The 11,925-nt window shown below is 47.1% G+C and overlaps 1 protein-coding gene across 1 annotated transcript in view; it reads right to left on the bottom strand.

The window, feature by feature from the left end:
• The window catches only part of SCN8A (sodium voltage-gated channel alpha subunit 8), a 49,709-nt gene that overhangs the window by 25,377 nt on the left and 12,407 nt on the right, over nt 1-11,925 (bottom strand). Inside the window, exons 3-12 of the mRNA XM_057387148.1 lie at nt 8,915-9,033; nt 7,768-7,857; nt 7,541-7,669; nt 5,267-5,358; nt 3,525-3,746; nt 3,078-3,141; nt 2,454-2,595; nt 1,543-1,749; nt 1,006-1,293; nt 8-367 (exon numbers count right to left, since the gene is read on the bottom strand). Of these exons, the coding sequence (XP_057243131.1) occupies nt 8-367; nt 1,006-1,293; nt 1,543-1,749; nt 2,454-2,595; nt 3,078-3,141; nt 3,525-3,746; nt 5,267-5,358; nt 7,541-7,669; nt 7,768-7,857; nt 8,915-9,033 (1,713 nt within the window). The remainder of the gene's footprint in view (nt 1-7; nt 368-1,005; nt 1,294-1,542; nt 1,750-2,453; nt 2,596-3,077; nt 3,142-3,524; nt 3,747-5,266; nt 5,359-7,540; nt 7,670-7,767; nt 7,858-8,914; nt 9,034-11,925) is intronic.

Here is an 11,925-nt window from a genome sequence, read left to right as displayed (position 1 = left end):
CACTCACCTCGGGCAGGATGCGGCCCCCGGGCATGCTGGAGGGCGGGCCCCCGATCAGGGACACCACTCCATTGCAATCCACCGTGCTGTTCCTCTTGACGCTGCGGCGCAGGGCGGGGAAGATGCGCGAGGAGCGGCTGCCCTGGCTGTAGCCGCTGTAGCCGCTGTAGCTGCTGCGCCGGTCACGGCCRCGGATGGGGATGAACAGAGAGTCCCTCCTGCCCTCGCTCTCCTCCACCGTGCTGTGCTCGTCATCAGCAAACTCGTTCTCTGACACCGGGTCACGGAAACGGCTCTTGTAGCTGAAAATGCTGCTCTTGCTGTTGTGGCGCGACAGGAAAGGGGAGCCCGGGATGCTGAGGAGAGACTGGGGAGAGCGGGGAACAGAGTGAGAAGAGAAAGAATGGGTGGAGAAGGGGAAGAACAGGGGGAGAAGGGGAGGAGTGGGGTGAGAAGGGGAAGAATGCAGGGAGAAGGGGAAAAGTGGAATGAGAAGGAGAAGAACAGGGAGAGAAGGGGAAGAACAGGGGGAGAAGGGTGGACACAAAGCACTGCTGGAGTGGGTTTGGAGAATCACGGAATGGTTTGGGTTGGGAGTGACCTTAAAGATTGTCCAGTGCCACCTCATGGGCAGGGACACCTCCCACTGTCCCAGGGTGCTCCCAGCCCTGTCCAGCCTGGCCTTGGGCACTGCCAAGGGCACCCTGTGCCAGCCCCTCAGCACCCTCCCAGGGAGGAATTCCTTCCCAATGTCCCATCTAACCCTGCCCTTTGGCAGTTTGGAGCCATTTCCCCTCATCCTGGCACTCATCCCCTGTAAATGGGGTTTCTCTCCATTTCTCTCCATCCAACAATTCCTGCCAGAGAATGTCCTAATCCTGGGCCCTGAGTGTTCTCCTGCCCCGCCACGGTTCAGGACAGGAGGCAAATCCCTTGAGGTGCCAACAGGAATCCAAATCCTGACCTCAAACCACCACAACCATCAGTGAAGGTGCAGAAAATTACCTGGTTCATGATGGAAAACTTCCTCCCCAGCCTGTTATCCGGCAACCTGAACGCTTTCCTCCTCATGCCATCCTCAGACTCCGACTTGAACACCTTCTCAGTGTCGCACTTCTCGTCCCCCTCCGACAGCTCCTTGTCCTTGCGCTTTTTCCTCCTGTTCCGACGCTCCTTGGCGCTCTTGGAGCTGAGTTTGGAGATCTCTGAGGAGCTCCGGGACATCCTCCCCCCACCATCATCCTCCACTGCATCCTCAGAGACCGTCCCGGCCGAGGTGACCATGGCAGCAGCCTGACAAGGACAAAGAAATCTCATCTTTCCAGCATTCATCTCCATTTTCTGATTTAAGAAAGAGTTTGGTTTAATGCACCTGAATAAAAGATTTTGGGGTGGGACTGAGATGTTTTTTTCTCTCCTTGGAAGGAACTTTCAGCTGGGATTTGTTAAAATTTTTGTGCAGGCAGCAAAATCATCTCTGGGCAATTCGGGCCAGGACCTCACCACCCTCACAGAGAGGAATTTCATTTTATTTTTTCTCACCTGTGCTTCCTCCTGTTGCTTTTTCAGTTGTTCCAACATGGCTTTGAATTCTGCCTCCTTCTGCTCGGCCTCCTCCAGAGTTGCCTGGTTCTGCTCCTCRTAGGCCATGGCCACCACAGCCAAAATCAGATTCACCAGGTAGAAGGATCCCACAAAAATCACCAGCACAAAGAAAATCATGTAGGTTTTTCCTGCCGCTCGTAAAGTCTGGAAAAGAACGGAGGAGGGATTAGGAAAGGGGAAAGGAAGTGATTTCAGGGATGAAAGTTTTCAGCAATCCCAAATTTCCTGACCTGAATGTTTCTAAGGAAATCCAGCAGTGCTGAAGATTTCCCTCAGAGCTTTGAGCCACTGCACATTTCCTGTCACAAAAGGTGCCATCCACATCCCTCCCTTAAGGGAACCCCAACGGATGGAAACGGAAAAGGATTCACAGCATGGCAGAGGGTGAAACCCAGGCTCAGACTGCCTTAAAACACACCAAACTGAGAAAAAGCTGCTCCAGAGAGGTCCCCAAAGCACCCTCAGGTCACAGGAAAACTCTGTGCCCTCCAAAGAGCCCTCTGTGAGCAGAGCTGAACGGGCACAGCCCCTGCAGGCAGCGCTCAGGCACCTCCTGGATTAATTCACAGCTCAGCTGGACCCTGCAGCCCTTCAAATCCAACACCTGCTGACAGCTCATGTGCCCTTCCTGCCCCAAAAAAACCTCACTGTGCAGCTTTAGCTGTAAAGTTAATTAAAGTGATTCCTCTCTTTTAAAAAGAGGAAATGCAAGAAAGTTTCTCACGTTTCTGTCTCGTGTTTCATCCCCAAATTCTCACCGAAGCCAAGCGTTTACTCACTAATTGCTACAATTTCTCCCAAAAGCCCAAATTCTCATTATGAAACACCAAAGCTGAGCGTTTACTCACTAATTGATACAAGTTCTCCCAAAAGTCCTGAGTCATAAGGCGAAACAGAGCCAGGAAAGCCCAGCTGAAGGTGTCGAAGCTCGTGTAGCCGTAGTTGGGGTTGCGTCCTGCCTTCATACACGTGTATCCCTCTGGACATTGGCTGGGGAGAAACAACAGCTGGGTCAGGGCTCTCCATGCTCCAAACCCTCCCAAAAAACAGCATTTGAGCCAAATCAGGAGAGGATTTCAGGAAAACCCCGTGGAAATGAGATGCTGCTGAGCCCAGAGCGGGAGCTTCGCCCAGAAGAGTTGGAAAACCAACTGGAAAACCAAGTGGAGACAACAATTCCCATTTCTGAGCTCCATCCACCCTTCCCTGCTGATCCTGAAGATCAAATTCAGAGGGAAATAAAGCCACGGGCAGCCTTTGTTAACCTGACAGGGAAAATGTCACTTACACTGCATCAGCACTGGGGTCATAATTCAATAAGAAATGGGAAATCTGGTGAAATCACAGCAGAACAACAGAGGAACAGACAGGAAATGTTCCAGAGGTTTTGCCAGCACAAGCCAACATCAGTGATTAATTGGTTGTTAATTGATTGTTAATTGATTAATTGTTAATTGAAGCTCAGCACTCACCCTGCATCCGAGCTGTTACCGCAGAGCAAAGGGTCGGGGGCGCCAGGAATGATGTAAAAATTTGCTGAAGGTGAAAAAGAAGAGATTTCCTTCACACACACGTGGAGTTAGAGGATTTAGTAGACTGTAAAAACCTTCACTGAAAGAGCCCTCTGAATTCACTGCTGAGAAATTTATCAGTAAAATTTATCAGTTAAAATTTATCACAGATTTTGCACAAAATATTCAGCTGAAAGAGTACAGCCAAACCCTTCTAAATGATGAACTCAGCTAGGAACATCTCAGCAGGGCTGGATTAAAGAAGAAAAACCTGAAAAACTTCTGCACAAGGGTTTTTTTACTGTGAAAACCAGACACAACACAGCACGAGCAACGCTGGAACTCTTGGGGTGTGCACGGAGCCAAATCAGGAGGTTTTAGGGAGTGCAGAAACACCGAAATACCCACACATATTGTTGGTGTACTCCTCCCAGTCGAAGCCCCTGGAGCCATTATCCAAGAAGGTCTCGTTGACATTCACTGGCCAAATCACACATTTATTCCTCAGGTTGCCCATGAAGAGTTGGAGCCCGATGAGGGCAAAGACACTGAGACAGAAAACTGTCAGGATCATCACATCCGACAGCTTCTTCACCGACTGGATCAGGGCACCCACGATGGTCTTCAGGCCTGGGGGGGAGGAAACGAGAGCAGAAATCATCCCTGGAGCAGGAAAACAGCCTGAAAATGTGAATTATTGCAGTGCTTTGGAACAGCTCTAAAGTTGTGGGAATAAATGATGAGGGAGCCTGGGAACAACACCGGGATGGGAGGGGGAGAAACAGCCAGAACAACCCCAAAATCCCAGTGTTTGTCCCTGAGAATGGCTGAGCCTTGCAGCAAGACTGGAATGGGGAGAATCACGTCCCCACGCCCAGGGATTGTCTCAAAYGAGGATTAAACTGGGATTTGCTGCCACAAACCCCTCGTGGGCATGTTCAGCCGTGTTTGAGCTGAGCTCAGGCTGCAGCAGCTCACAGAGATCCAACACCTTCAACTTCCCCATCCTGGGTTTACCCTGCTCAACTGAACTCAGCACTGCCCTTCCCTTCAGGAGAAGGATTTTCCCTTTCTTGGTGTGTTTGGGGAGGGATTTCACTGCTTTGGGGTTTACTGAGGCCATCGGGATCATTCCCAGGCTCAGCACTAAAACTGAGCTCAGGCTCAGCCAGGGCTCCTGCTGGCTCCCCACACCACTGAGAGGAAGAACTCGTGAGTGGGGAGAACTCAGCATTAATTTTCAGGATTTTGGGTGTAGAAACCACACTGATCAGGCCCCTTTAATCARCCTTTCTGGATGATGATTCTGTCATTTATAAATGAGCAGTGAAMRGAGGAAGGAGRARAAAAAAAMMAAATCACAGCTGGATTTGGGGCCAGTCAGACCCAGCTGAGGCCACGTGAACATTYTGTAATAAATCCCTGACCAGAAATCTTCCAACCTCCTCCTTCTACAAAACCCTCGTGGATCAACAGAGCCTTGACCCACATCAGGAACATAAAGATCCAAAAATGCACAGTTYTGTTCCTTAGAAAGGAAATTCCCTTCCATTCTCCAAGCTTTTCAYGATGCCCAAGCCCTGCTCCGAGGCAGAGCAGCTTTTTGCTGTTGTGGCCGTGCTCACCCCACACATGCACCCAGAATCTCCTGAATTCCTGCTTTGGGTGCATAGAGAGCATCACCATCATCATCATCATCATCATCACATCATCATCACATCATCATCATCATCAAATCATTATCATCATCATCATATCATGATCATCATCATCATCATCATCATCATCACATCATCATCATATCATCATCATATTGTCATCATCATGCAGACAGGCAGTGCAGGATGGGGTTGGCAGTCTGGGATGTGCCCCAGGGTTTTGGGATGTGCCCCAGGGTTCTGGGATGCAATTCAACTTTTAAGCCTGGCTTTAGTTTCAGAGATCAGAATGCAACGTGCATACAAAGGGACAGAGAAGTGTGGAGTAATCATGTTCATCCTGTGATCTGGATTTCAAACAGCTTCATTACACAGACTGCAAATCCCATCCAAAAAATCCCAAATTGTGAGGAAGGAGCAGTGCAGGAGGAGAGGGGGACACGGAGAAGAGGCACAGGCAAAGGCCAGCCGGGAACGCCGAATGCTTCTCACCTGGAATCACAGAGATAGTTTTCAAAGCTCGGAGAACTCTGAAAGTTCTCAATGCTGAGACATTCCCAAGGTCCACAAACTCTGTGACATATCTGCAATGAGGGAGGTCACACACAAAGAACACCATGACAAAAACACACACGGAAATCAAAACAACCACTACGGACAAAGCAGTACGGCACTGACAGGGGCCTGCACCCGACACCTAAACACCAACCCGGGGCCGCCTTACCTGGAATTACAGAAATAGTTTTCAAAGCTCTCAGAACCCTGAAAGTGCGCAGAGCTGAAACATTGCCTAGGTTTACAAACTCTGTTATATACCTGCAGAATTAAACCAGAGTTAATGGCACCGTTGGGGTCACCTCCCTTCGTACAAATCCTCTGCTTGCAGGAACAGCTCGAGATCTAAAAACGCTTCAGGAGCGGCATTGAAGGGAGGGAGGAGACAAAACTGCAGGGGCAAAACTCAGCTTAAAGTGCTCTGCACGGACAGAGTTCAGCTCTTGGGGTAGAATTTAAATAAATGTACAGACACTGCGTTTAAATCTCGGGGTAGAATTTAAATAAATGTACAGACAGCATTCAGTTTTCAGGGTAGAATTTAAACAAACACCCAACAAGCTTTTCCACTGTGCTGCCAGTGTGCCCAGGGGCACGGCTGGGTCCCCATCCTCACCTGTGATTGTGGAATCAGGGAATGTCCTGAGCTGGGAGGGGATCAGGGATCACCCAGAGCAGCCCTGGCCCTGCACAGACACCCCAAAATCCCATCCCGTGTCTGGGAGCGCTGTCCAAACCCTCCTGCAGCTCTCGGGGCTGTGCCCATTCCCTGGGCAATGTTTGACCCCTCTCTGCAGGAAGGATTTTCTTCCAATGTCCAACCTCACCCTCCCCTGGAACAGCTCCAAACATTCCCTCCATTCCTGTTCCTGTCCCTGTTGTCCCTGTCCCTGTCCCATCCCTGTCCCTGTCCCATCCCTGTCCCATCCCTGTCCCTGTCCTATCCCTGTCCCTGTCCCTGTCCCATCCCTGTCTCATCCCTGTCCCTGTTGTCCCATCCCTGTCCCTGTCCTATCCCTGTCCCTGTCCCTGTCCCCATCCCTGTCCCATCCCTGTCCCTGTCCCCATCCCCCTGTCCCTGCTCTGAACTCTCTCCAACAGATTTTTTTTATCCCCTGGTGCCCCAACTTCACTCAGCCCTACAAGAACTCGAAACTTTGCCATCTCTGCAGAAATGAAAATATGAAATATTTGAGATTTGGTGCAAATAACCCTGAGCACCCCGGGACAGGGGAAGGTGTCCCTGGCCATGGCTTTAAGGTCCCTCCCAACCCAAACCATTCCCTGATTCCACCATTGGATGGATSATCCCCTCAGCTCAGGGCTCTCAGGTATTTTCGCTTCACTTGGTGTTTTAAGAAAACATCATCATCATCTGCTGCTTTGATTAACATCCTTCATTTTAATTAGCATCCTTCGTTTTTAATTAGCATCCTCCGTTTTTAATCCTTCACCGCTCCAATGTCTGTGAGCCACAGGAAGGTTTGATTCTCCCTTTTTTTGCAAGGGGATAAACCCAGGATACACAGAGGAGAAGAGGCTGAGTAACAGGGTTGTATTTTACTCCAGCTTAGAGAAAACTTCCTCTGTGCTGCGTGGGGAGAAATTGGGTATGAAAAAGCAAAAAAATGCTCAATATTTCAGATTTTTCCTGGTGCAGAAAGGCCTCAAAAATTCAAATAAAAGCCTTAAAAAACTCAAATAATGCCCTTGACCCAAAAAAGATTTTATTTGAGCCTACAGGAAAAGCCTGGCCTCTGGAATGGAAAGGGTTCCAGAAACCATGATGGATTTAGGACATTTATTGCAGATTTAAAGCCGCTGGGATGGAATTTGGTCATTTCTGGAGAAATAGAGGAATCACCAGTTCCCAGCTCAGAATCACAGCAGTTCCACGACTGCTCTGAAGTGAAACTCAAGCCCTGAGGACCTTCACATGGACAACATTCAACTCCTGGAGTGTAATTTAAAGAGTGTCATTTAAATAATTCTATAATTAATTAGTACAAATAATTGCTATAATATAAAAATATTTTTTTCCTCAAATTTCTTTTTCCTTGAATTTCTTTTTCCTCAAATTTTGGCTCGAATTTTTCCTCGAATTTTTTTCCTCGAATTATTTTCTCGATTTTTTTTCCCTGGAATTTCTCTTTCCTCCCCAACCTAAGGCCCCATCCCCAGCACACAAACACTCAGAATTTCTCCACTCACGCCATCATGATGACACTGAAATCCAACCAATTCCACGGGTCCCTCAGGAAGGTGAAGCCATCTATACAGAAACCCCTGGCGATGATTTTCACCAAAGATTCGAAGGTGTAAATCCCAGTGAATGTGTACCTGCCAGGAAAAAATGGCATTTTAGGCATGGAAAAAGAGGATCTCAAGTAATTGTGTCAAAATAAATTTGGAATTTCAAGGCAACAATTGGTACTTACTCCACATTCTTGGACCATTCGGGCGGGTTACTAAAAGTCATGAATACACAGTTGGTCAAAATAGTGCACATAATGATCATGCTAAATACTGTGGGACACAGTCAAGGAGCAAAGGACACGGGTGGCACTTTCACATCCCCAAATGGCACTGACTGCAGTGAAAATCAACCATTTCTGGGCTGCAAATGAGGCCTGGGATGCTTCCAGCAGCCACAGGAAATAAAATTATTTATATTTTAGATATATTTACATTATTTTTTATATTATTTTAATTTTTATATTATATTATTTACATTATTGCGGTATTATCTACACTCTATATACACTTTTTTATACACAGTATTCATTTTAAAATAGATTTTTTCCTATTTTATATTTATATATATTATATATTCTATTATATATACATTTTATAACTGCATAACTATATATAGTTATAAATATAAAATTATAATTACAGATATATAAATATATATCACGATATATATAGTTCTATATAACAGATATTATCCAAAGGCCTTGAGCTGCATCCCAGCACATCCAGGGGCAGGAAAGGCCTCCAGAAATAACACAGAAAACATTCCCAGTCAACTCTGGAAAGATGGAAAAGCTTTTCCTCCATCCGAGATGCAGGAAGGGAGGTTATAGGAGTTCATTTTCTCAAAATAAATAAATAAATAAATAAATAAGCTGAGTCAATAAAGGACATTATTGTTCTCCTCAGAACCATCAGCTCCTTTGCAATGGGACATTTTGGAAGAGCTTTGCCATTAGAAGGATTTTGAGAGATGCCAAAAGGGAGCAAGAAATCAGTCAGTGCCTTGTGGTCCAGATAATAATYCTATTTAATATTTGAGTATTTATTTAACTCTATTTTAATTCATTTTAACCATTTCAGCAGCTCTTAAAGCCTCCTTCAAAAGCACAACCTGAAGTCATATCCATTCCAAAACTCCTCCTGTGTGCACTGAGGGAAAATAAAGAAGTTCCCTTCACTGCATTTAACTAAAGAAATACTTTTTTTATCCAGAAAATCCAATATTTTTTCTAYGTTCTGAAGCCAATCCACATCTCCATGTGCAGGACTGAGCAAAGGTAAGGGATTTTCAATGAATGCACAAAGGTAACTCAGCAAGAAAAAGGATATGAATGTATCAAAATTTTAATAGCTATTCTTCTAAAGAGATTAAAAGGACTTAAAATGTACAAGGCAGGTGTGGCACTAAATCGGAAGAGTGTTTTCCCTCTGTTTAGTACTACAAAGGTCTGCAGAGAAAAAGAGAAAGAGAGAGAGAGAAAAAGAGAGAAAGTTAATGCAGGAAAACCAAGGCAGGAATTGCACAGAACAAACAATTTCCAGGGTAAAAAAACCAGCATTTTACAAGTTTTTGAAGAATGGGGTTTTTTTTTTTGTTGTTTTTTAAAGAATAATCTCCTTTACGAAGCTCCTTTACGGACAGAGGGACTGACAGAGACCCCCAGCCCCACCCACCGTCCCTGATTTTAGGATTTGAGATTTTAGATTTTTGTAACCCTGTAATTTTTTCAGGGGTTAATCCAGACTCCACAGACAGTGCTGAGCTCCTGCTCTCTCATTTTTACACAAAACAAACTCAAGGACACCTCTCTGTGCCAGACCCCAAGGGATGGAAACAACAGAGAATTGGGGGGAGCCAGTTTGGAGTCAATTGGAGGATTCAGCCCCAATGTGCAAATAAAACTGATAAAAGGGTGAAAAACCTGTGAGCCATGGTCCATTTGGGGTGTGGGACTGCCCTGGAAGGACCTGAAGGTCCTGAAAGCAAACACAACTGGGCTTTTTTTATTCTCTGAATTTTGCTCGGCCTCTGCTTTAGTCGAGCCGGATTTTGGGCATCGTCCTCAGTGCTGCACGGAGCCTCAACACAGCCCTGGGGCTTTTCACTCTCGTTTTCCTATGCTTTTGCTGCAGAATGCTGGAGAGGTGAGGTTCATTTCTTTATTTTTGTGCAGAGATTTGTGTGAACATTGGGCAGGATTCTGTGATTCCATCTCCCCGCAGCGGGAGCAGCACGGGGTCTGTGGGTGCCCCACACCAGAGCACCCAAACAGAGGGAAAACAGAGATTTGTGTGTTCTGAGAACCCAAATCCTTTTCCCTGGCACCTTTTATCCCATTTTGAGCCTCCCCAGGATGGTCCCAGAGCACAGCCAGACTCAATCCTGTTTGCACAGCCCCAACCCAAGGGAATCCAGCAGGGCTCTCTGCCAGCTCAGGCTTCCCCAGGAGACTCAGGAAATTTGTCATTTCCATCCTCGTCAATGAAACAACGGCATTTGAGCTCATTTGGCCAAATTAGACCGTGCAGCAGTAAATTATTTGCAAAGGAAATCAAAATCAGATTGCGGTTCGGCACCAGGAGAGGARGGTTCGTTAGCAGAGCCATTAATGCGCCCCCACCAAAAGCACTTTAAAGACAAACCTGGACAGCTTTTAAATTGCAGCATCAAGAATTAATGAGCAGATAACCCTGGCATGGAACAACCTTCTAAAAGGCCCCAAGTTTTGCAAAATTGCCATTACAGAGTGCTCAGGGGACACCCAGTTCTAGGAACCGGCTCTCCCCCTTTTCCTGACACCACAAACTTTCCAGGACTCGCATCCCCTTCCTRCTGAGATCTCTTTGTGCAGCTCTGGAGCAGGACATTGACCCCACCAGGACACTCACCGGGTTTGTGTCCCCAAAACGACACAAATCCCCCAAAGCTCCCACCCTTTTGAGCAGTGAAACCGCCGAGGTGACTGCGCTGAGCACCCACGGACAGGAGGAGCTGGGAGCAAACAGGAATATCCCAAACAAACCCCACTCAGCCATTCCGAGAGGTCTCCATTTCCCACGGGAACAATCCCTGTGCAGGAACCTGCAGCTCAAGGCAGGACTAAAAGCATTTTTCACCTGGAGACACAGGAGGTGCCAAAATCCAAAGGTCAGAGCTGAGCTGGGCCGGGTGGACGGACACAGCAGGGTCAGAACCCTCTGCTCAGGGAGCACTTGGAACTTCCAGCAGGACTGACTCAGAAATTCAACATTCCCTGCTGGAATGGCACAGAATSCCAGAATCCTTGAGGATGGAAAAAACCTCCTGGAGCATCGAGTTCAATTTGTGACCTGAGTGCCACATCCAGTCATTCCTTGGATACCTCCAGGGATGGGGATYCCAAATCTCCCTGGGCAACCTCTCCCAGTGCCTGACCCCCATTTCCATGGAGAAATCTCAGCTGTTTCCTTCCACTGCCCAAACACAAACTMCTTGCTCTCTCAGTCCCTCACTTCCTCGTTTTCTCTCGGTGCTCTGCCCCGATTTCTCCTTTCAGACCATAAAASTGTTGAATTATTCCTGCCTGTAAAGCCCATCATCCTTTCAGTACAACCCTCACACCCACGTGGTGTTTTAATTCCAGTCTGCTCATCGATCATGATGGTTCCCAGATCCACCATTCCCATAAAACCCCGACTAAATCTCCACTCGGTCTCATCAATACAAAGAAGAGCCCAAAAGCCAAGAAGTGCTTGGCAGTTTAAACTCTCTCTTAGTTTTCTGCTCTGCTGCTGACATATTAAAACTCCATTTCAAAATGGCTGCAAGCTCTTAAAACATCCCCTGGATGTGGGCCAAGAACATCCTTAAGAGCTTTTAAGATGTGCTGAGGCAAAGCTCAAARCTCAGAGGAAGGAGCTACCTGGAAAAAGGCATTTTGCAGTCATTTCAAGAGATGGCTGTGTCTGCCTGAACTTCCCAAAGTCTCCCTGTGTTGTCAGAGCTGGGAAAAAACTGCAAAACTCCATCCAGTTTAATTTCCTTCGAGTCATCAGGACCCACCAAACCCTTGGAGACAGGGTCATAGCAAGAAGGAAGATCCCAAAAGATAAATTCCCAAAATCAGCCTGCAAAAACGATGACTGAGCTTTGAGAGCGCGACAGAAACGACCGAGGGACAGCAGGAACCATCCCAGCTCCAGGAAAATTTCAAACATTCCTTTTCCTGCAGGTTTTCCACCCAAATTCTGCTCTGTAATGGCTGAGGGGAGTGGGCAGATCTGGAAGGAAGCAGCTTTGGGAAGAGCTGAGCACAGATGGAGCTGCAGCCCTGCAGCAGGAAAGTGCTGCCAGCCCTGGA

Source organism: Malurus melanocephalus, unplaced genomic scaffold (assembly GCF_030028575.1).
Source record: "Malurus melanocephalus ecotype Western Australia unplaced genomic scaffold, MMel_1.1 scaffold_1147, whole genome shotgun sequence".
In the NCBI taxonomy this organism is placed as follows: domain Eukaryota; kingdom Metazoa; phylum Chordata; class Aves; order Passeriformes; family Maluridae; genus Malurus; species Malurus melanocephalus.
Note: the sequence above shows the minus strand (reverse complement) of the source record. Positions and strands in the feature narration are given on the sequence as shown.